The 24,545-nt window shown below is 32.5% G+C and overlaps 1 protein-coding gene across 2 annotated transcripts in view; it reads left to right on the top strand.

Annotated features, from left to right (window-relative positions):
- Positions 1-24,545, top strand: part of LOC135126733 (b(0,+)-type amino acid transporter 1) — a 36,326-nt gene that overhangs the window by 4,959 nt on the left and 6,822 nt on the right. The window contains exons 1-2 of one of the 2 annotated variants that reach the window (XM_064052848.1): positions 14,541-14,683; positions 21,464-21,733. In XM_064052848.1, the coding sequence (XP_063908918.1) occupies positions 14,599-14,683; positions 21,464-21,733 (355 nt within the window). In that variant the 5' untranslated portion in view covers positions 14,541-14,598. Of the gene's footprint in view, positions 1-14,540; positions 14,684-21,463; positions 21,734-24,545 lie in introns of those variants that run through there. The other variant, XM_064052849.1, reaches the window with a different exon arrangement.

Genomic DNA, 24,545 nt, shown 5'->3' with positions numbered 1-24,545 from the left:
TTTTATAAGTAAATTTAAAAAATATGAATGTGATGATAAATCACAGTATAAACTCATATTTTGCACATTTTGTATTTATGTAATTTATTTGACAAAATTTTGAGATGTCGTCATCAATTTTTTGGGAAGGGATAAACGAATAAATTTTGTAACTTGCACGAACAGTAAATGCAAGTTACAAAACTTCAGGAGATTTCAGTACTACATATTTTGAGTTTACAAAACTCTGTAAGTTGCCCAAGAAACATTGTCGACTTTTTTTGTCAGAAATGAAATTCATTAAAAGGAAGCTTGTACCGAAAAAGCCTCTAGCATACAATTTATCTCATTGTATACTAGCGGCCTTTTAAGACAAAATTTAAACTCCACTGCTGCTTTAAACCTTTTAATATCATTAATTAATAAAAAATACATAAAAATTATTGTCTTTTATATTCGAAAGTGTTTCTGTGCGCTTATTATTGCAGTAATTAATGTAAATATTTTTAAACAATGAGTTTTGTCATATTAATCAAGATTAAATTACCACTTTAATTCCTAAAATCAGCACCACTATTCTTCTGGGAAATATGCGGTTAACTACACAGTAAATAAATTATTTCTGTACATTCCCAGTTAAATATGTTGATGTAACATCCCCGCCATACTTTTAAATAGGTTATAAGATTTTTTCGACGGTATTAACCGCTAACAGTTTGTAATGTAGTCTCACGTTTACTCCTCCTTTTTCAAGCCCCATTAAATCTCCGTTCTGAAAAGGGCAATCTGTAAGCTTCGCAAAACCGGCAAATTTCTGAGTGGGAAAACTTTTATATGCGAACAGTCACTGATTTTAATAGAAATCCTTAACATTGAACAACAATGAGACGGTCACGTACTCACACGAATTACATAAGCCAGAAGGTGCAAACATAAATTTGTTCATTTATTTAGTTATTTGATCATTGCGGTGTTTATCTAATAACAGCCAGCGGTTTGAATTAAAATTTTATTCCGCCTGTAAAAACGAAATGACTTTCATTTGCCCTCGACATTACTAATTTATCGACAATTCAGTATTTACCACACTTTTTCTTACTTTGAGAAAAAACTAAATGAATACTTAGAACAACAAACAATTAAAATAACAAGTAAGAGAAACATTGTCAATTTGTTATGGTTTTTTAATTTACTGCAACCGCTGCTTAAAAGGACGTTTCAGACATTTCACGTCCACTCTATTGAATTTTAAATTTAGATACGCGAAACTTTAACGACAGTTTACAGCAAGCACAGCAAATAAGTAATAAAATGCGATTCATTATCTGAAAATGCCAAAGGAAACGGCAGTTGCAGCTAGCACGGAGGTCAATATTACCCCTGAATGCTGATTTTTTCCAAGTAACAAATTTGGTGTTCGTAAAAGATTTTCATCTATTCTGCTCGACGACGCTAACATGTTTTTTTTTAATAAATTCTTATTGTAAAGTTGTTGTACTCAGTAATTATCATCATCTGTTTAGTGTCTATTTACCTCGATCCGATACGCGTTTATGCGGTAACTTCCTCGATTCTGTTCCGTATTTTTTCCCTTATAATGGTGATTTTTGGAGCCAAACATTAGTTTGGGATTGTCTGGGACATTTAAAGAATCCTTGTAAGTGTTTTGTTTACACTGAAACTATGAAGATTTATTAAAAATAACTGAAATTCAATCAAATTCTTTCGGGATTTAAGGAACTGTTAACAAAGTGACAAGAATTTGCATTATTTAATAATTATCAACTAGGAGAAAATTTGTAAATAATAATAATAACGGGGATTTTTTTTTATTCGTAAATTTTTGTAGATAGTACGGTCAGTTTAACAGAACTATATTTCAAATCTAAACATGTACTTATCGCTAGCATATGATGCGTTTGTGTTCGCATCAGTTTGACTTGGTCATTCTAATAAGATACCAAAAACTGTTAAATTGGATGTTAATTACTATTTTATTAAAAAAATTGTGTACTCAATAATTTAGCTCAACCAGACAGCGCATGCTTGCAGGTAAGGCGGCAAATCGCCATGCCCCCATATCTCGCGTCGGAGTGATTAACCCTCAAATCGCTAATTGACTGTGACAAAAAAGCGTTAGTTTTTACACCTATCCGACGGCATTCATACTACGCTTTACATATAAAATGCAAAGTACATCGCATTACAAGGTCAGTTTTATGGAGGAAGATATTGAGATACGAATAATTGATAACGGACGCAATCTTAATACCGTAAACAGAACTCAAAACGGATTCATAAATCTCACATTCTGGAATTCTCAGCAAAATTTCGTGATGACATTATCAATTTTTTGGGAGGGGATAAACGGATGAATTTTGATTAACGATTTACCATGCTTACAATAATCTGAAAACGTTTGCAAGATCAAAATTAAATTGCAAGATGTTACACAGTTTTGATTTTTTTTTCCAAAAATCTGGACGTCTAAGGTAAAAACTCAATACGGACTCATAAACCACAAGGGCAAGAATATCCCATTTTATAATATGACACAAAATCAGAGGGTTGAGACCGACAATTTGCCAAAGATTTTCGAGTCTGATAAGAAACTGAACGATTACAATAAGATCGTTAATTATAAATTTAATACATTGTGTAGTCAACTCACTTTATGGTTGGCTGAACTTTTTCTCCCACATTTTCCTCTTAGTTATTTTTACTTATTTCATTCAAAGTTAACGTTTTCTCAAACTTCTAAGTGAAAATCTATTTCATTTATCGTTCAAATAACATCTTAATCGGAAAAATGTTTATTTTCCAATTTTTGTATTTTTAAATACAATTTATTTATTGCTCGGTACACGATTTTTTTTTCTTTTTTGAACAGAATACAACACAACCTGGTTCTAATAGAATAACGCGAATAAACTTTAAATTCTTAATGTTTAGACAAAACTTCTCTCGCCCCTGAAATACAGTACAACAAATCCCGCTTCTTTGAAAAAATATAAAAATTTAATTCGGAGAATTGGATTTGTTTTTATGCTAGACGCTATAAATTAAAAAAAATATAGATAAGACCAGTCACAGTGTAAGACAAAAATGCCACATAAGGCAATCGAACAGCTGCGAGCAGGACACGCTAACCGGTAGGTATATCAGTATAATAGATTATTATTATTCAAGACGGATTCATAAACCATAAGTACAAAAATAATAACGTTTATTTTGCGTAAAAAACAGTAGTACAGTGTATGCACTCATCGAAAAAGAAAAACGAAATCACGTAAAACTGCATAAAAATATAAATATCAGACAATAAATAAAAACAAAATTGAGAAAGAGTCTTTAATTGCCTTTTTAAAGATCTTACTAGATGTGGCCTTTGAGATGTAACTAGGCAAATTATTGAATACTCCAGGTATGAATAATGTGTTGATCTTTCATAACCTGCCGTGGTATGGAAATTTACTCGTAGAGAATTTTTGTTTCTCGTGCTATAGTTGTAATAAGTACTGTTGACTATTTTATTTTATAAAATTTCAGTAAGAGTTACAATACACAATTTTGAGATGACGCCATCAAAGTGTTGACGGAGATGATTAAACAAATTTTGGTTAGGGTTTTACGATCTACACGATATTCCTAACCTACATATATAATTTGAAAACAATCGGTGCATTAGTTTCGAAGATTATCTGTCTATCGCTATCACTACTGGACTAGATATATGTTACGAATATCCTGTAGATAGGACAATGCCAATAGCCAAAGTTTGTCTAATCATCCCCACCAACACTTTCATGATGCCACCTAAAATTTTTTTTCATTTAACATTATTTAAATTTTATAAAATATATACCCCTACACTTGTGGTTTATGAATCCGCCTTTATTTTAATCACAACAAAGATGTTTGTGTAACATTTGCTCCGCAACGGATATCTCGCGCACGTAATAAACAATTGGATCGTGGTCGGTTGATTTGGGCGTTGATCCTGCGCAACTGGATTTCTGCGCGCGAAAGTTCGAATTCCATCCTCGTCTACATTTTTTTTTTCCTAAGACATTGAATTTGTTTGAATCGTTGACTTCAAGTGCGAGGGAAGTTATGTGTAAATAACTTTGGACCAATTTTTTTGTACTCCAGGGTTCATGAAACATCAAAAAACATGAAAGTAGCCATTCATTCGATGAACCCTATTACAATGCTTCGTTCGCTTACGCCGTAAAAGTAAAAATATACCGAATTATCATAAACACAAATGTTGCACACAGGCTAAACATACGTAAGTTTCGAATTAGATCAGTACAAAACTACAGAGTATGCGTACAAATAGTAATTATGGTCTGAATTGGTGAGACGTGAGTTTATGAAAATAAATGAGCTGTAATTTCAATTAGATAAAGGAATCGCATTCGTCGTCCGTTCAGAAATCATCCAAAGGTTTAATAAAATCTCCTAACGTATACACATAATTTTCCAACAATTGACCATATGTTTCAAAGTACTTTGTTATTTTGCCTTTAATATTAAAATAATGTTTCCATCAAATTACGTCACAAACATCCTGGTAAAATCTACTAAACTGTGAATCTATAATATTTTTCTATTTTTTTGTGTTCAGGAATTTGTCATCCTACACATATCTTATTAATATCTTAAACCTAAATTTTTCTTGTTTTTCTTTAGCTTGTTTTGAGATGATTTTCGACTAAAATGTTGATACTGTGGTTTATTAGCGTTTCACAACTTGTAGATTACAAAAATGAAAGTTTCCATTTTCTGTCTAAAGTTTTAATGCCTAAAATTTAAAAAGATTATCTTCGAAAATACCGAATCGAATTGTGTATCTTTATTGACAATGTGGTTAAGCGCTAACCAAACTTGTCTACTTGGAAAAATACACAAAAAACAATGACGTCACCTCAAAATACTGCTTAGTACATTTGATTTAAATGGGTAGCATAACACAGTCATTTACCCGTGATTTTACAAGCTACTTCTACTTGTATTTATTTGTTTATGCAGGTTATGTAAAGGATCAATTCAAAACATCAATTTTATATTCTGTCGTAAAAATTACGATTGTTAGAACACTAATAGCAGATTACAAAATATTAACTATAGCTTATTTATTCATCATATCCGAAAAGTATGACCCCTTGAACGATTGTATTTTTGCTCTAAGAATACGAGCACATTTTTAGTTATACAAGTAAAAACCTGGAATGCACCCACAATTTGGTATGTTTACTCCGCCTATAAAATTTTACCTAAGAGAACCAAGTATAACTAACTTACTGGAAAAAACGTTCAAATTTCGAATGTGCGTGTTTATAACGATAAATGCAGATGTTGGTTGGTGATAATTTTTATAACATCTATTTACGTAATTCATTATTTAATATAAATTGTTACAATTAATTTAATGATCGATATTTCATCATTTTCATGTGAAAAAGGCAAAAATATTCGTCACTCTCATTATTATTCCGCTCACACATTAAACCAGAAAATAAGTTTGGTTGCTCCCCTCGAAATTTTTTAGGAGACTGCTTTTTGCAATCTGTAAGTAAATACGGGCCCTGCTATTGTGTACTTTAGGTGTGCTCATTAAATGTAATGCATAGTTCCAGGAAAATTTGCTGATAAATTCGTCCCCTATGCTCCCAAAATTTTATATTTACTACATGTGGGATTTGGGGGTGTTGTCCCATTATGAAATATTGCGTAACATTTGCTTTGTTCGATTTATCTTCTTTCGTCCTGATATTGCACAATTAATAAAAACTGACCTCTTCTGCATGACAAAGTTGCATTTTAATAAAAATTGATGTCGCTCTGGCTGTGTAAGCAGAATCTGCCTAACGCGTAACTATAAACAATCGCCCCTCTCCAGGAACGTCAAGGTCAAATAAAGGACGTCCTTGTTCGTCTCAGGAATCCTTTCAAGAATTTCGCAAATAACAAGGGTTGAGACATTCAGAGGCCAGTGACATAGTGATTTTAATAAGGGTCAGGACAATGCCACCGTGATGTCATTACAATGATAATTAAGTATTCAAAAAACAATTCACAAATTGCGCAGTAGTGAATGACTTTCCGTTCGTCCAATTTATTTTAATATGTTTTCCCTCTTTTATTTCCCCGATATTTTCAACCGGATTGCAATAAAACTTTACGATACATCAGATAAGAGAGACAGATTCAGACCGACAGCCAGTTAATTTTCAGCACTCGGTTGCGTAACACACTGAAAAGTCGCAGATTTACTAGTACGTAAATCGATTCATTTAATGAATGCGTGCCGTATTTTTAGTGAAAGTATGACGTCACCAACACTATTTACTATCTCAATTTTCAATCAGCGGCTATTTTCAAGAAAACGCATCCATATCTGTTTCCTTTGTATGTTTACAGTGGAAATAACGAATCTATTAATAAGTGGCTCGAATGTGAACATGCTGCAAATTTGGATTGCTCCGCTAGTAAAAGTAGGATTCATGCAGCGGCGTTTATTTGCACTTTTGGCGGGAGAAGACGGAGGCGGCCAGCACTCGCTCCGGGCTGAAACTGAATCGAATCGATTTCAGTTTCAGGGGATCATGCATGCCACTTCCCACGCTCTTGACGTACTGAATTTTTGCGCTGGTGGGACAATTAAGCGGACGATTTCGTGGGATTTTTACACGATAATCGTGTTAATTAATTGACACGCAGCACTGGCGTTAAGCGCGATTTTGTCACATGATAAACCGTGACGCATTTGCAGATACCGTTTTTGTGCAAGAACAAACATATTTTAATTTATGTCAATAAAAACAGCAAATGTCGAGGGAAACGTGACCGGCACAACGTCTGGTAAATGGTCACATGCTTTGGGAAATTTAAATAATTGACACAGCTTATGTTTTCATATTCATAAGAAGTGTAATAAAAGTGTTTGTCTTAATTTTCAGTTTTTGTGTGTTAATGTTAAATACAGTTTCTGAATTATACTTTTTAATTCAATTTTGAATAACCACCGCAAACGATTGTGCAAACTTAGCATCGTAGAGAGGCGTCAGAATAAGGGGGTGGAAGACAAATAAAATTTTAAAAATGTACATACAGAAGTGCTGACGTCATTTGAAATAAAACGCTTTGAACAAAATAAATTATGACTGTGGAAAGTAATGACAATATGCAAAAATAGTCCTATGAGACAAATTAAATATAAGTCTGTTACTAGTCTTACTATTATTACTCTTACTTACTGATGTGGATATAATAGTGTAAGAGCTAGCGACCAAATTACTATGTATATTTTAGTAGTAATGAAAATCAGTGGATGAAGTCTCGTATATATACTGAATAAAAAATGCTCATTCTGCCAACTGCTAGGTACTAGAACAGCGGACCTTTCGTTTGCAAAGCAGAGCGCCCCTCACAAATCTATAATTGGGTGTTCAAACAATAAAAATTATAATAATAATAACAAAGAAACCAAGCCGGATTCATAAAGCACAAGTACAAGAGTATATTATTTTATAAACTTGAAATAGCGTTTACTAAGCAGAATTTTAAGGCGACGATGTTACAGTGTAGGTGGGGACGGTCAAAAAACTTTTAGCAAGCGTTTCACTATCTACAAGATATTCATAATAATATACATTTAAAAATATACATATAAAAAATTTGGCAAGAAGCAGTTCGGTGGTTTCAAAGATTATCTGTCTAATAAAAATTTACACAGACGACAGACAGACTGAAACATGCAAAGTAAATTGCTCGCGAGCTCTTCATAACAATCACATTGAAATACATAAAAACTACTGAAACAAGCCCCAAAGAAACTAGTATTGAAAGAAACTCTAAAAACAAATTCGAAATTAAAGGTGGGGTTTATAAACAAGTTTGCATACTAAAATTTTTGTTTGTAAAAATGATCGGAAAATGAGATTTTAGGTATGGCTATTTAAAAAATACTATTGTTCCGAAAACTGTATCTAATGCTATTTAGTATTAATTTTGCTCTCTTACTTATTATAAAGAATTTAGATAAGTAAAAATGAATAGGATGTTTTATATAACAAAAACAAAACTTCCTATCTAATTCTAAAGTAAAGTATGTATAACCAAAATGTATCGTATAGCTGCAAATAATTTGTTATCAACTCGAGTGAATTGTATCAAATTGTACTAAACATATTCTTTCAATATTTCACAGGAAACAAGTAATGTTGTACCATCAGTCGATCGGGACAACCTTGTTTCAAGATTGTCTCATTTGTCGACAAAAGTGATTTCTAGCTACATTATCGAAAGCATTTTTGAAACACCCAGTTCTTTCCTAGACGTCTTAAAATATAATGCACAGTGGTGTTGTTCTAATTAAAGCTTAATTTACTTACTGTATGTGGTTCATTAATGGACTTGTATTACAAGTCGATTCAAGAAATCTGTTTTCTGCGCATAAAGTCTTGTTCAGTTTCTAAAGTTAGTTTGAAATATTTGTGGGCATTTGACGGAAGTTTTTGAATGCCTTTCTTTCCAAAGTAAAACTTTCTTTTTCAAAGATTAAAAATGTTGAAAATTGGCAACTAAAAGATCAAAATTTAACACTTTAAACAAGTCACATGAAATCAATATTACTGTCATTCTTGTTTCACGAAGTTGCAGTTGGTTACAGCAGTTACGTTTTTTGTGGCAACGATTATTATTATGATTATACATAAAATGTAATCAATAACTACGCAACAACATCTCACATATGGTAGGATGTTAGATAAAGTGTGAAGTGCAAAGCGGAAATAAAATTGATCAAATATTTTGTATTATGTAATTACATATGTTGTGCAATTATTCAACTGCATTTTATTGTATTGATCTCGTGTAACTTATAACTAGTATATTTACTTTTTTAATGCTGTAAAATATTTGAAAATGCAATAGTTTTATAAAAATCTACAAATATGTTTATTGTAATCGAGTCCATCGGGCTACTGCCTACTTATATATTTATTCGACGTGTCATGACCACAAGAGTACAAAAAATTGGTCTCCTGTTTCGGTCCGTCCGTCTATTTGTCATATCTTTATATTAACTTATAGCGGTTCTTATAAAAAATAAAATTCTCAAAATCAAATTTTATAATTTTTCGAAAAACCTACAATATTATGTCATAACAAGAGAAATACCAAATTAAAATTGCTTTATAATAAATTCTCTTATTAAATGTATACACGACATAACTAACATTACACAATGTTTGTAGCAAAAGATCTCATTTGTATCAATGTAGCACGGCAGGGCTGAATCGGCGAATGAAACAAGCGTTAAATTTTCCATCCAATAAAACTGTCCATTAAAATACCAATTCGGAATTTCTCCCTCTCACCCTTAAATTTGAATAATCAGTGCTTCTTACAACGAGATGTTGATTAATTTTACGAGAGACAGATATGTGGACCCTATTCACGAAGACAAATTTACATTTTGGAAGCTGAATAATTTACTTTTACTGTCGAACTAAAACCAAAGTTGGCAGCTATGTATCAGTAGGAATTCTATTCGGAGAGTTTCATTGAACATGAACTTCAAAACTCGACCGAATCCCGACGGATATTGAAGTTCCCACGAGTCTTGGTAAACCAAATTTTGATTAAAAAGATCGAGTATAAAAACACATTGTTACAAATCGTGCACTGTAAAAGAGACTACAGATACAGTGAAACACATTTTTTACTTACTAGGGTAACCTTTGTACTCACGTTGGGTTTTCGTCGTAATAAATAGCATGTGTATGCTTATCATCAAAGAAGGACAGGGAAATACTACGAACGTTTTGTGTAATATAACCACGTTCATAGATAAACAAAAACACAGTATTTCTTTTAATGTTTCCGAGATAAAATGTTAAATGATAGCGTACCAGTGGCGGCTCCTCAGAGGAGGCAGGGGAGGCTGAGCCTCCTCTGTTTTTTGGAGCTGAGCTTCCTCTAATTTTTTCGATGAAAGAATTTGTATTTTTATAGACATTTGTTACTATTCAGAATATTTTGTTTGATTTAATTTACTTTCATCATATATCAGGTTAAAATATCGAAAAAAATTATATTTGCGCCCTTAAATCATAATTCACACCACTCCGCGTTTGGCTTCAGCCGTAGAAGCTAGCCTCCGCCGAGAATGCATCTTACTATTGAGACCGCAACCTTGACGCATAGTCATTCAGCACTGCATTGGCTAAAATGTTCATCGGGGTGCCGCTTCAGGCCGCTAGCCTCCGGCTAGTGCATCTCTTTTCAGATCAAGTCGCACGGATTATTTTATCTCTTTCTTATTAACTCGCGCGATCGAGTGTAAATTGGAAAAACATTGAGGTGGTTTCGCGTGCTCCCTATTCAGTGGTGAATGGTGTTTAGGCTTTAGTACCTACGTAAAGCCTAAGGTGTTTTTTATATCATTTATTTGCGTTTTATTTCTGATCGTTAAAAACAGCTGGTATTATCGGCATATTAATATTACTTATACTTAACGAGAATGAGCAACGAAAATAAGTCAGTCTCATGTGCAGTGTAAAGGCATGAAAAATCACAGGAACACATATTTTCTTCTACTACTTTAGATTCCGCTCATAAGAGGGATATTGAGAACTATAACGAGAAAGTTGGTGAAAATAGGGCAATTTTGAAAAGACTAATCGATGCAATAGTTTATCTATAGTGTTCTTTTCGTGAGCATGACAAAAAAATTATTCAGATAATGAAGGATATAAAAAGTATTGGTTTTCAAATTTGAGCCTCCTCTGAAGAAAACTTCACGAGCCGCCACTGTAGCGTACCTAACTATTATCTGGACGATTTCAATATGGTAAATTTTCTTAGACCCACACCTTGTTCAGTGTTACTGTGCGATACAATAAGCATTTTTTTTTTCGCTCAATTAAATTTTATAATGATTGTGAAACATGAAATTCTATAATGAAGTAAAAACATTCCAGACACAACTTCCTCGTGTCATGATACCATTTAACAACTGAACAAGCATTTTATATCTAATTCGTAAACAATACCTTTTTTCCTTAAACAATACTCGTGTATTAATACAGAATTTAATTAACTGAGTTTTTATAGTTATTCGCATCTCTTGTACCGAGTTTCTGCAAAGACAAATAGTCATCAGTTCATCAGAATAAAGCATGTCAGAAATAAATAGCTGTGTAATTCAGTGTGGGAATTTGGCAAGATAGCACTTTATAATTAATTAATTGTATGCGTGTCGTTATTAATCGTGGCTTTAAACTTCTCGTAATATTTTTGTTTGTAAATATCAATAGTTTTAAAATGGAGTTTTGTTTCTTGGAAATAACTGACACTGTTAACAATTTTTGTCTGATCTTCATTTGCATAAATTGGGATTTATGTATATGATTCTTAAAGTTATAATAACTTTAGTTATATTTCAATCAAGAAAGCAAAAATTTAAATTTTATCAAATCAGACTTATAAAGTTTATATAATTATTTTATATAACGTTACCTTATCTAAATAAATAAATAAATAAATAAATAAATAATGACTTTAACTAAGAATCTTTCAGTTCGACTTTTCCTTAGTCATTGTAATATACGATTATGGTATCATGTAGCACAGTTTAAAATTTTGAAATTTTCACAAATTTTAGTAACTTTTAATGAAACTCTAAAAATATGAAGCATTAAACGTACAAATATGTATAAATTTGCAGTGCCACCAACTGATGACTAAAGTGGAGTCAGTGTATAGTTGGTTGCATACTGCAAAAATAATATTCCATTACATCATCTTATACCGTCTCACACTAATTTGGCCTATTCACTTAACAAGCGAGGGACAATTTAAAAGCTATAACAGAATTTTTTTTAAGTGACTCGAGACTAATGTTTCTATAATTTTTAAGCCATGGTTTTTATTGGGAGGTATTAGGGGAAAGTGGGGCAAAATGGTGCACTGAGAGACGGGATACAACAATATTTCGTAATTTGAACCTACTAACGATAGTCCAATATATTCATTAGCTTGCCACATTTGCACCTGTTCAAGCTTATACTGATTCACAAATAACAAGAAAACATTCCCATTGATTCAGCAACATTTTTACAGTTTTTAATTCACTAGCTTTAACCAACATAAGTTAAAATATCTGAAACTACTGTAATTTTGCAGTTTTTTTATCAAACGAAATAGATTTAAAGATATTTTAGACAATGTAATTAGCTCATGCATTTCACTCTTTACCCTGCATGGAACTAAACTGGTTATTTCCAATAGGTAAGTATTACTAATTCTATATAAAATTTTAAAATTAACCGTAACAAAAAAAGGCCTGTTCCATTTTTAAGTTTGGGTCTGAGAACAATTATTATTTAAAGTATGACAGCATATTGGCCACAAAGGTGGATAATCTTTTTTTTTCTTTATTTATACCGAAAGTTTACAAAATACTGTTTGAACCATTGTGCAAGGAAAATAGGTTAGGAAATATATAGAGACCTGAATAACTTTTGTGGTGCAAATTACATATTTTCCAAAGAAAATAAAGACCATAAGCAAAACTAGTAAGACAATAGTCATCTTATCCTATGTAAATCTAAAACCATGACGTGTCCCATCTTTGGCATCGGTGAGAAAAAGTTGGTGAAATGGCATTTTATGGTTTTTATTTTTGTATAGCTCTGGATTTATTTTTATATATGAATGTTAAAGTTTAATTTAAGTACCCTGTCTTTTCCAGCCTTTCTCTATTAAATTTTATTTAACGACCCTTTTTTGTGGCCAAAAGAACTAAATATATAATTTACAGTAACAATGTAAACTGCAAGAAACAATGACACATATTTAGTTTAGAGCATCAGTAATTCCTCAGAAAATGTGTCCTCTTGTAAATTCACATTTCATAATTTAAAAAAAAAAGTTAAATCGTTGGAAAAACTGACATGCGCTGACGAATTTTGATTCCTTCAGCAGTTCTTAAAATCAATTTTCTATTCATTAATATAGCACGTGTAATCATAAATATTTTACGCAGTTTTACTATTTCAATCTTCATATAATTACCCGATCCAGCACTTCCAAACATAAAAAAGAAGAAATTTGATATAATAAAATTATTGCAAAAATTATTTACGGATGTTACTAAAATTTTTCTTTAAATATGCTATTGCCGCAGACATTCAAAAAACAACACATTAACATTTTATAAGATGTCAGGGTCATCGGTAATAAAAGAATAGTCCTCAATCTGTTTAGCGAGGAGTTCATAAATTGTTTACATCGGAAAAAACCATCCTTTAGACTGTCATTGTTCTACATTAGTAGGTAGATATAACCCTTGATGACTAAAAAAAAATGTATTTATAGAAAGCTCTTGAATATATATATAGAATACTGTATGTTTTCCAGTTAATCAAAAAACTTAAACGGAGGAAAACACTTATATTATAATTTTATTATGATTTCGTTTTCAACTGCATTTAATTTTATTTCAGATGAACTTATTAACAGTGGATGAATTAGTAAGTTTTGTCAATTAAGTTTTTATTTGTAAACTACTGAAGTTAACTAAAAGGACTGATTCAACTTCTACGGCGGCTATAAATTTCCTGCTTCTGATTTATGCAACTTTTTGTTTTTTGTTAATGACCTTCAACTCGGATTTTTGGCAACGTCTAAACAGACGCTATTTGAAATGTAATTTTTTTCGTCCCAGGAGGTTTATTTTCCTACTTCTTTAACAGCAGCTTTTAAAATTTCAACAAGGTTTTTATATCGACTTCCACCTATCTTCTAATTTTAACCAAGAACATAAATCAAGTTTAAATATCAGATATCTTTCAGACACCTCGGCAAAACGCGATTTAAAATGATATTTGTCTTCGAAGGCACGCATATGCCCAATAAATGTCGATCTTCCGTGCTTTTATACACACTAGAGTCGTACGTGATTTTGGTCAAAGACGAGTATTTTTGCAAATTTATTGCATGATGCCACAGGAAGGTCGCATTGTTTTATTTTTAATTCTATTCACGTGGGGATTTATTTCTGGGGCTATTTTAATTTAGGCGCCGTCGTTTGCAAACGAAACTACAAAAACAAGACAATTTCTTATTGTTGAAGTGAAAATTTCTCAAAATCTTGCACTCCGCCAAAGTGATTTATTTAGACGCGTTGCAAGTGTTTGTAAATTTCAACTGCGCTACCAAATATTTCACGATTTACAAATCACGCATCTTCCACGACAGGAATTTCGATAAATCATGAATTGGTGGAAGGTATGTCAACTGGCAAGAGTGCCAGACGCCACGCAACACGTTTCGTCACACGATGTGGTGTTGATGATCTCCAAATTGGCGTTTCCCGCCAATGCCTGTTCTTTCATAGTACAATTACTCATCATTTGTTAACATGCACCAACACTCCAATTCACACGTAGAAAAAATAGAGCAGTCCAGCTAAAAGAGGGGGATTTCTATTAAAAAGCATCAACAAAATTCGCATACTGTTGGCAAAGTGGTTGGCATGCTTCCCCGTGACTGAGGACAAGTCGCTCAGTTAGTGCAAAGTGCCTGAGCTGGTGAGTTGGATAGATAATGTTAGATACCATCAAAGAAATCCTGGACTGCAGGTTTATAAAGGCTTTTAGTCAGTCTTCTCAAACAACGTGCAACACACAAGGTATATTTTTTCTGCTTTAATGTATTTTCCGTTTTTCACGGGAAATTTTAAACAGGTTCCGGCTATTACGTAACTTCAAAAATTAGGAAAGTAAGTTTATGTCAAGTTAGGTATTAATCTTGCACCACACTCCTAACAAACTAACACAACTTAACTTATACAGAAGAGACGCTTGGTGCAATTGTACCTTAACATAGAATTTGTAAATAAAATAATAAAAATTTTTTCGACGCCTCACTCCATAAAATATGCGGGGTTAATCCGGTCCTGGACCGCTGAAAAAACTATTTTTATTGGATGACATTTTTGGCATGACCCGTGAACCTTGCCGTGAAAATTGTATAATTAAATGTCGCCGAGATATATTATTGTTTTCCTTCGGATTAATGGAAACTACTACACCCACACTTTTCCCTATTTTTCTTTCTGAATCACATCACGTATATTGCCAAAAATATTAGAAGAAATTTAAGAGTCAACACACGTTAGTGGAACGACCATATTTATAGTTGAGCTTAACCTGAAAAGCATTAAACCTATATTATCTTAATCGAACGTATCTAAACCAACATCGACAGGTGTTTCGGAAATTAATTATTTAAAAGAATAATAGATACCTACACGGTTGCCTAAATTAGATAGTCGATAAGTTCGTCACAAAATGTTTAGATTAAACGACAACCTATCGTGGCTTTTTTAATTGATACAATCATGCATAAAACTGCAACACGCTGTTCTATTTTTGACCCTCTAAAATTAAAATAAATCTAAATTAAGCGAGCGCGACCTGCCTGTCATCAACATGGTAAATATTGAATGCATTTGATGACACAATTTCACTAAAGATAATTGTGCCCTTGAATCGAGACAATCGATAATTGAAAAAGCTTTCTTGTAACTTTAGTATTACCCATTGTTTATTTTTGAAATTTATTAAAAATATTTTACTTGTCGGTCTCATGCTCCTCTGGGGTGTATAAACCAATCAATTTGAGTGAATTTATTCAATGGGACAGCGCCTGATTAATGAATATTAATACCATTTAAAATAAATTATTGATGAACTGTGGAAGCACGATAAAGGATTATTCAATTGATCAAAATAAATCTATAACTGCACGCTTGAGTTATGCGAAAATGTGCAGCTTTAGACGGTGCACGCAAAAATGTGAAGGTTTTCCAGCGATTTAACAGGTAGAAATCAATCAATATTTAATATTGCAACAGGATTTGAAGTGCTTTCAGCGCAAATTTTTTTAACTTACGAGAGGTTGATTTAAGCGACGAAAAACTCAAACAAATGCAATTTTTAAAATAATTACTAGTAGTAGTGACAAATGACATTTTTCAAGGACTTCAATTTATGCTATTTTTGTGTTCACGACCAGATCGATGAAACCGTCAACAGAAAAAAGAAATACTGACAACTGAGTTGACCTTACACGTGTTAACATTAAGCTTTCTAAACATTACCAAGTGAAAAGTACTCTGAAACTTATAAAAACTTTTTATTGTAAAATGTATCTTTTTAGATTTATACAAAATTTATTCTCCTGCAGAAGTGGAAGTTCCATTTAATAAATAATTTTAGGTCATTCGAATACCTTTATGTATTTTGCTTGGCATATAAAATTCATTACTTGTAAACTACACATAAAGTTTGCACAGACGACACGCTACAATTTATTATTAAGTGGTCAAAATTTCAAAAACGAGAAAAATATTCGGGCGTAATAAGCTAAAAACGTAATTTTGACGAAAAAGTAGGTCTCCCGTTTCGCTCTGTCTATCGTCCGCCTGTCGTCGGAGATATTATTAGACAAGCAATTACCAAAGCTACTGAACAAATTGTTGTGAAATTTCAAACTTTTTTCAAATTTTTTATAAACGGTAAAACGTTGATCAAAACTTGTTTGTTCATCCCCACCAAAAATGTAGTGACGTCATCTCAAAACAGAATGCTTTTAACCATTATGTTTAGCCATGCGCATGTAGTTTTTTAGAAAAAAAAAATTACCCAACAAAATTTTACAATTTATCTTGGAAGCTACAAAACCGATTGTTCTCACATTTTACACACACTTGTCGCAAACATGGTAAATTGCTACAGAAATTTGATAATATCGTGTCATTATTTTTCAAGTATCTTTTTTTAACATATTTTATTCAGAGATTTGAACGTAGTTATAACAGGCTCGTGTACCTGCAGTTATTTTATAATAAAATATAAGTTCTACTGGTATTCTTGGATGTAATATGAAATTCAACAGTTAAGCTTTTGCTAGAACAAATAGATAAGTATAACAAGATTCCAGGCAATAATATTATGGGGCGAATTAGAAAAGAAACCTAAATCAAAAATTCCAAAATCTACTTATTGCAGTTTATTAACCAACAACGTCCCTTAGTTTACATTTGCTCTTTCTAAATTAGCATTCCATTTTATCGGTTTTACACAAAACCATTAACCTTTAATGTTGTTACAATGGAAAGGTTAAACAGATAAGTGCGAACACTTAATCTTTAGTGGCCTGGGAAGCCTCGTAGCAAATTCAAAAATAAAGTTCATCATAACCCTCTTGTAAATGAAAATGGAAACTCTGAACTGTGCATATTTAAATAATTAACAAACATGTTCATAAATTTCGATTTTATATTTTACAATGCAAATGAAAAGTGCAATTTTTGCTGGAAGTCGAACAAAACATTCGAACGTCGCATGCCGACTTGCTTATTAATCTCCTATATTCTCCATTCTTTATTGGTTGTCCTGCTTTTTTTAATTCCAATGATGATACACAATTCTACGTGATACGAGTAAAAGGAGAAGCGACGACAGTCAGGGCACTTAACGTTGTCAAGCACAAAAAAGAATCGTACGTGTAGTGAACGTACGCTGATACAGATATAGAAGTCACTTGGTATGCCTATATATACTTTACTGGACGCCATTGGAAGAATCTGGTTATTTCCGATACGATTTTCAGACGCTTAATTACACTATAATAATATGTACATGAAATGTGATATCGTTCTTAGTATTAATAGAAAAACTTGGTACGTCACCCCTACCTGTGTGATCAGTCGAAAATCTTCAAGGCTAGGTAAGGTAAGGTACACCTTTCCATTCATACAAAAAATCTGTAAACTATGATTTAACGTTAAAATTTTTCTTGTACTCATTAGCTAATTAAACCATCTGAAAAAAAAAAAATAGTTTCCGGCGAGTGTGCCAGGAAGTTGGAGGTAGGACACACATTAAGTTCACCAAGTTTTTTCCTTAGTAGTAATAGGCCTGTGACTTCAAACGATATTATTGGTACTGCCATTAAACATCTGAAAATCATACCAGAAACAACAAGATTGTTTCAATAGACGATACTAAAGTTTGAGCACACCGCATTCTGCAATCACAAGTAACTTTATAGTGAGCTATTTAGAATAAAAATACATGGTTGAGTGTTTTTCTTATTAACTACCATGCGAATATTTAAGTGTAGAGCATAACATTATTGGAAACTTTTTTTTTATTTTAAGAAAATAATTCCATACCAAGACAGTATGTATACTACATTAAAATACCAAATCACACTTTTTCCCCACACTCCAATTCTTTGGTTATGGCTATTAAACAAACATTTTTCTGTAGCCTCATCCTTCCTGGATTTGTTTTTGTTTTTATCAGTAAATATATCCTTATAACCTTTAACAACTGATCTTGAACCAAAGTTGTTACGATCTTCTGATACTCAAAGTTTTTATATTTTTTGTCAGAAGCATTTCGGACTCTCTGTTCTGGCAGGTATTAAATTATAAAAGCGTAAACACTTTTCACACAAACTGGCGTCCACTGAAATATAAGAGATTAACACTGTCACTTCCGCAACATGGAAAAAATAACCTGATAAAAGTTTCGATATTGATTTTAAACCAAAAGGAATAAAGTGAGTTGATTTTAGAGAATTTACGGTGAGTTAGACATCACACAATAATTGTCTTAAGACTGGTAACATTTAGAGAATTCGTTTCAACACCTGAACAAAAAGACATTTTTCACAACACTTAATTTTTTTTACATTAAACTTTTTACGACGTGTACATGTCTTTCAATTTCACTTTTGAAGAAATTTCAACATAATTTTGCCCTTAAGACTACTGGACACTGATGCGACAAAATTTCAAGACTTCAACATTTTGCTTCGTATTGGGAATATGAAGAAACTTATTTTTTACAATTATACAACACATTGAAGGTAGTTTGGTCATTTAGGTGTTCTAAACAGTTGCTACAGAACCAATTAAAATGCAATAGAAATTTAATTTTGTACAAGATGGTTAACTCACACAATAACACAATTAAACAAAGGTAAAATCTGAGTCATTTTGCTAAAGCAGACTTCTGGAAAAGAGCAATACAACACAAAGGTCGAACGTATAATAACAAATCACAGTATCTGTATAGTAATGCAGTGGTAAAAATGTCACATTTACGTCACTAGATTGCTAATGCGATCATTTGCGTTTCACTAAATAAAATACCTTATTATATTATAACTGATCGAAAACTGAAAACACGAACATTAATTACAAACACATTTACAACTTTATTATAAAGTTGTTTCAGGTGAGTGAAATAATACTTCTGTTGACCAAACATATATTAATGAAAATCGGATACTCACAATCAATACAATACAATAACACCTACTGTGTCTGTTTTTATTGAAACTAAACAACAATTATTGTTATTGCTTGTAAAAATTATAGGATTAAATTTAGTTTGCACAGTATACAATAAAGTAATAACGTGGAGAATTGTTTTACGACAGAACATAGAAACTCAACCACTTATTTTATACCAAAGTAAGTCATATTCCATTCCAAATAAATATGAGAAATTTGTTGAAAAAGCTTATTGCAAAAGTTAAAAAAAAATTTTTCCTTCCTGAACGTATGCTAAGGAAGTATTGAAATAGGGTTCTTCCGACGAATGGCTACTTGTGTTCTCGGCATTTCATGACCCCGAGAGTGCGAAAAAATAGGTCTCCAGATTCCACCTGTCGGTCTGCCGTCTGTCGTCGGCCTTCTGATAATCGCCGAAACTACCGGGCCGATTGTTCTCAAATTTTATAAGTATACTAGGATTTTTTTTTTCATATCTAAATTTGAATTTTAACTACTTCCAGTTTTAATATCAATATTTTCAACACGAGCGTCCATACTGTACATTGCTAAAGACTGATAAATTCTTTATGAATTTGGACCATCATATATCCTTTTTATAACGGTCCAAGATTTTGTTATTAGTTGATATCAATACGGAGTAAAAGATAAGTTTAAATACTAGTTAAGTGATGTACAAAAATAGATTCAATTTAATAATGAACAGAGTAATATTAAGACATAGCAAGTGCATGTAGGGCACGTGTAATGGGATGGTTCTTACATATGTATTGTTATCGACATTCGCACTAGAGTTTTAAAAAATGTTTGCCTTTAATGTAAAAAACTGCACCCACTAACAATGATATTGGGTGGTGGTGTTAACTTTTATCAGTTTCCATCAAAAATTTACCAAGTAATGCACTGATAAGGATTATTAAATTCTAATAGTCCTAGATTACACTGAACACTTATCAAATTTAAGAATAAAAGTACATAAACAAAATGTGAAACATAAATTTCCAAATCAGTCCAGCTAATAGTAAAAAACATCATACATGTATTGATATACAGGATGATTCAGAACACTGCTGCATAATTTTAATGGCGAATTATATGGCAAAAAATATATAAGTAAATACTACTATTAGACACAGTCAATTCTTTAAAATACGGCTTTCCGAGTCTTAAAATGTCATGAATGTTAAAAATTATTTTCCATCGTGGTTAATTATTATAGAAAACAATGTAAAAATGTTTCCAAGGCAATAATCAAGAAAACCGTGTGTTGTAAGATATTCAAGCAAGATGAATGGTGGAAGGTAGTTTTGATAACATAGCAAATTTAAATATTCTGCACGTTCTCTAATTCTGTGAAATGATTATAGTTTTACTAGAATTTTTTACTTTTTTTTTTTCATATAATTTGCCATCAAAATTATGTATGGAGTAGTGCTTTAAATCACCCTGTATAATTATAAAAGAATAAAATAAAAATTAACAAAGCTTCAACATATCAGTAGCTTTTACACATGGACATATTTTTTAATGGAGCCTTAATGAAAGTACTTATAGCAGAATCTCTTTTAAGTTACAACAGCGCGCCAAAAGTCGTCAATCTTTAAATGAAACTTAATGGTTGTTCTCATTTCGAAAAGGTCTAATGGGTCGACCGAGGTCAAAAGGAAAATATGAAAATGAGTCTTCCCAACTTCCTCACAAAATAAATTATTCACCTATAACAACCCAATTCGTATTCTGTTATCGCCATGTTCCCTCCACTCCTTCTCTATCGTTTTCCACGAACCTTACTGTAACAAAATTACTCATTATCTACCTGTCTGATCTACCGCCTCATGATAACTTAATTCTTGCGTAAAACACACTTTGTCGTGGCTTAACTTAATAATAATTAATTCCATTTGACACTCTCGATTTCTTTATCACTTATCAGTACAGAACGAGATTTGTAGGTCTCCATCCAGATTTGTTCCTAATCTGTAACGTGCTTCGCTTCACTGGGCCCAATACTCCTCAATCCCTCTGTCGTAAATCAGCAAAATCACACCTAATTAATTCTCTCCGTTTCCTCATTCACAATGTTTTCGTTCGTTGCAGGAAACAATAATGCGTCCCCAAAAGATGGTGTTCAGTGGCGCGGCAACAGGACCAGCAACGGCCAATGTAACGGAGCAACCTGCGGCCTCCGGTTCAATGGGTTCGGGGGCGACGCCGAAAACGGCGGCGGCTTCAATGGCTCTGAAGACTCAGCCGCAGCAGGGCCGGACCAGCTGGAGGGGCCGGGCTCAATTGAGAATGACACTATTCACCTCAAGAGACGGGTGGGACTCGTCAGTGGGGTGGCTTTAATTGTCGGGACGATGATAGGTAATTATTATTAATTATTTCTACTAATCTAAAAACACGTGTGCTACTAATGAGTTATAAGGTGTCGGTAGTGATTAGCATTTATTGAACTGTACCAAACCAATGAGCGGAAACAGCTACGTCTCGGGCAAGAGCCCCGCTGGACGCTGGATTACACCTGCCGTCACTCTTTTCTTACGGGAAACCTCCGACTCGTTTATATCCCAAAGAATTACTAACTCGAAAGGTTAGGCGTCTCAATAAGCTGTAGACTACACTTTCGACTTTCTTTGGTCCCATCAGTACAGAACATTTCTTTGAATTGTCTAGCCTTTCGAGTTAGTTATTCTTTAACGGTATACAGTTGGCCGCTAATAAACGTCAGTTTTATACTTTCATTATTGCATAAGTAGAAAATTGACAAATGTACCGAATTTTCGTCTTATCAAATGACCTACCCTCAATTTGAAAGGTAGAATTGAAAATAAAACGATCAAAGAGAAAGTTTCACCATGGCTCTCTTTTATTGTGTTTTTGTTATTTGTACTGAATTGAATTTAAACTGTTGATGAAGCTCTTGGCGCCTCTGTTAAGGAACTAGTACATTAAGTTAGAGATCGTAGTATTGTGAGTGAAAAAAAAAATAGACCAACAAAATCAATGACAGACCGACTTTTTGCAAATTTATTTTTATTGTCTCCCTCACATTTCGCAAAGAAATGTCATAGTTGTAACTCCCGGTTTTTGCTGAAAGTATGAAAATTAGGTTTCAGAAAACGAAAACACTATTTGGAACTGTAATGAACTACCACTTTTGCCGTACGACAAAAAATACACTATTTCTGGAGAAGTAGGAACGATTCCGTTAGCAAGAATTTTTCTGTTTTTTTTTTCGTATGACGCCTCAGTACAATCCCAAAGTGGTTTTTAGGGTCCCTAGAATCGAATTTTCATAGTTTCAGAAAAAAAACAAGAATTACAACTCGTAACATTTTCTTGACAAATATTTTACAAAATGAGGTATCTTTTGAACTCTAATATTATGTTTCTTTCCTCTTTTTTTTTGGAAGGAAAATATTTTTTTAACTACGTTGGAAGCTTCATACAAATATTTTGCTTTAAAGGTATGTAGATATATTTAATCAAAACTATATATAAAACATGTCCTTGTTCATTTTAGATCATTTTTCTCTGGATAGATAAAAAAGAAAGGTATCTAGACGTCTTACTAACCGTCTTCACTTCAAAAATAAGCGAATTGTTTGCTAAATTTTAGGCCATTATACTAATATATGGCTAGTTCATATGTTTAATAACATCCAAGTGTCCAACTGCAAGATACAAATGTTTCAGTGGAAAGTTCAGCTAAAGATATAGTGCGTTTACAACTGTGTATAAGTATATTACAGCGGATCCATAATAAAATTGAGTAAATACAAGCAATAAACATAAGACTACGTCCTGTTTTGAAAAAATTTGTATTTATTATTCTTACAATATGAAAGCTATTGGCCAAGCAAGCAGATTACTGCCCTCATTGTTACGAACTCCTAAAAATGACGCAAGTTGAGCAACAATTAAGCTATAAGAGCATTATATCTTTAGCGGAACTAGATAAATATAAATAACGGGCGATCAGTTAGATTTTAGATTAGAGTAGGCCGTGGAAATATTTCTTTGGTTAAACCTTACTCGTTTAAATTCAAACTTGTTAAATCAAATTTCAAATAAGTTTATTTTCAAAATTCACTTGGAAACAAAAAACCTTCATTGTTGACGCGTACTTTCGTAATTCACGTAAAATTAATGGGAATTATTTCCATAGCCTACGCTAACCTGAAAATTTTTTTATCACTCGTTATAACGAACAACAAAGAAACTTTCAAGACGTTCTATAGCAACTAACGTCATACCAAGATTAAAGTGGTAGATAAAAGTTAGTGACAAAATGGATTCTCAACAATGGAAATACTTGAAGCCTTAGAAACTACCATGGCCGACTAGTATAAAGATTATGGCCTGTCCAAGAGGTACGATACGTGTTGCCATCTATTAATAATTACACTTAATAATTTAGCAAAATTTTAATTTGACTTGACATTATGGGACTTCAAAACGTGTAATGGTGGTTTGTTTCGGTATGAATGCCTTTGTGCCTTTCAAAAGGTGTTAATAATTCTTTTATCGTTTTTGAATTATTAATAGATGGCAGCACGTAATGTACCTTTGACATTCCTTTGGACAGGCCATAATCTTTATACTAGTCGGCCATGGAAACTACATTTAAGTGTCAAAATAGAATGACACATGTGATAGAAGCAAAGGAATCGAAATCGAAATGTTAAATGTGATAAACATTACACTATCGTAAAAGCTTCTTTAACGGATTACCTAGTTTCAACAAGTTTCATCAACTTGATACACGACATTATACTTCTACAGCCGTTCCAATAAATTTTCAAATGTAAAAAAATTCACAAGGATAACGCAACAAGACCCAAGTACTAAGTAAAACTCTCCTGGCAATGGGACACATAACAACTTCGACTTTAAATAGTAGACTACAAACAGACAGCAGACAGACGGACGGAAATGGGAGACATATTTTTTATAGCCTAATGGTCACGAAACGTCGAGGACACATATTACAAGCTGCAATACTTCCCTAGTTTATGTTCGGGAAGTATTGCAGAAATCACAAACATAGAATTGGCAAATAATGAAACATCATAAAATATCAACAAAATATGGAACACTGAGTATTTACTTTTTTTTAATTTCTCATAATACGAGAAACTTATTTCGTAGAAAATGTGTTGCAAACTTGTGAATC

Source organism: Zophobas morio, unplaced genomic scaffold (genome assembly GCF_036711695.1).
Source record: "Zophobas morio isolate AGI-343-1 ecotype UQ-CSIRO unplaced genomic scaffold, CSIRO_AGI_Zmor_V1 ptg000011l, whole genome shotgun sequence".
Taxonomy (NCBI): domain Eukaryota; kingdom Metazoa; phylum Arthropoda; class Insecta; order Coleoptera; family Tenebrionidae; genus Zophobas; species Zophobas morio.
The sequence above is the reverse complement of the archived record's forward strand: the minus strand, read 5'-3'. Positions and strand labels throughout refer to the sequence as shown.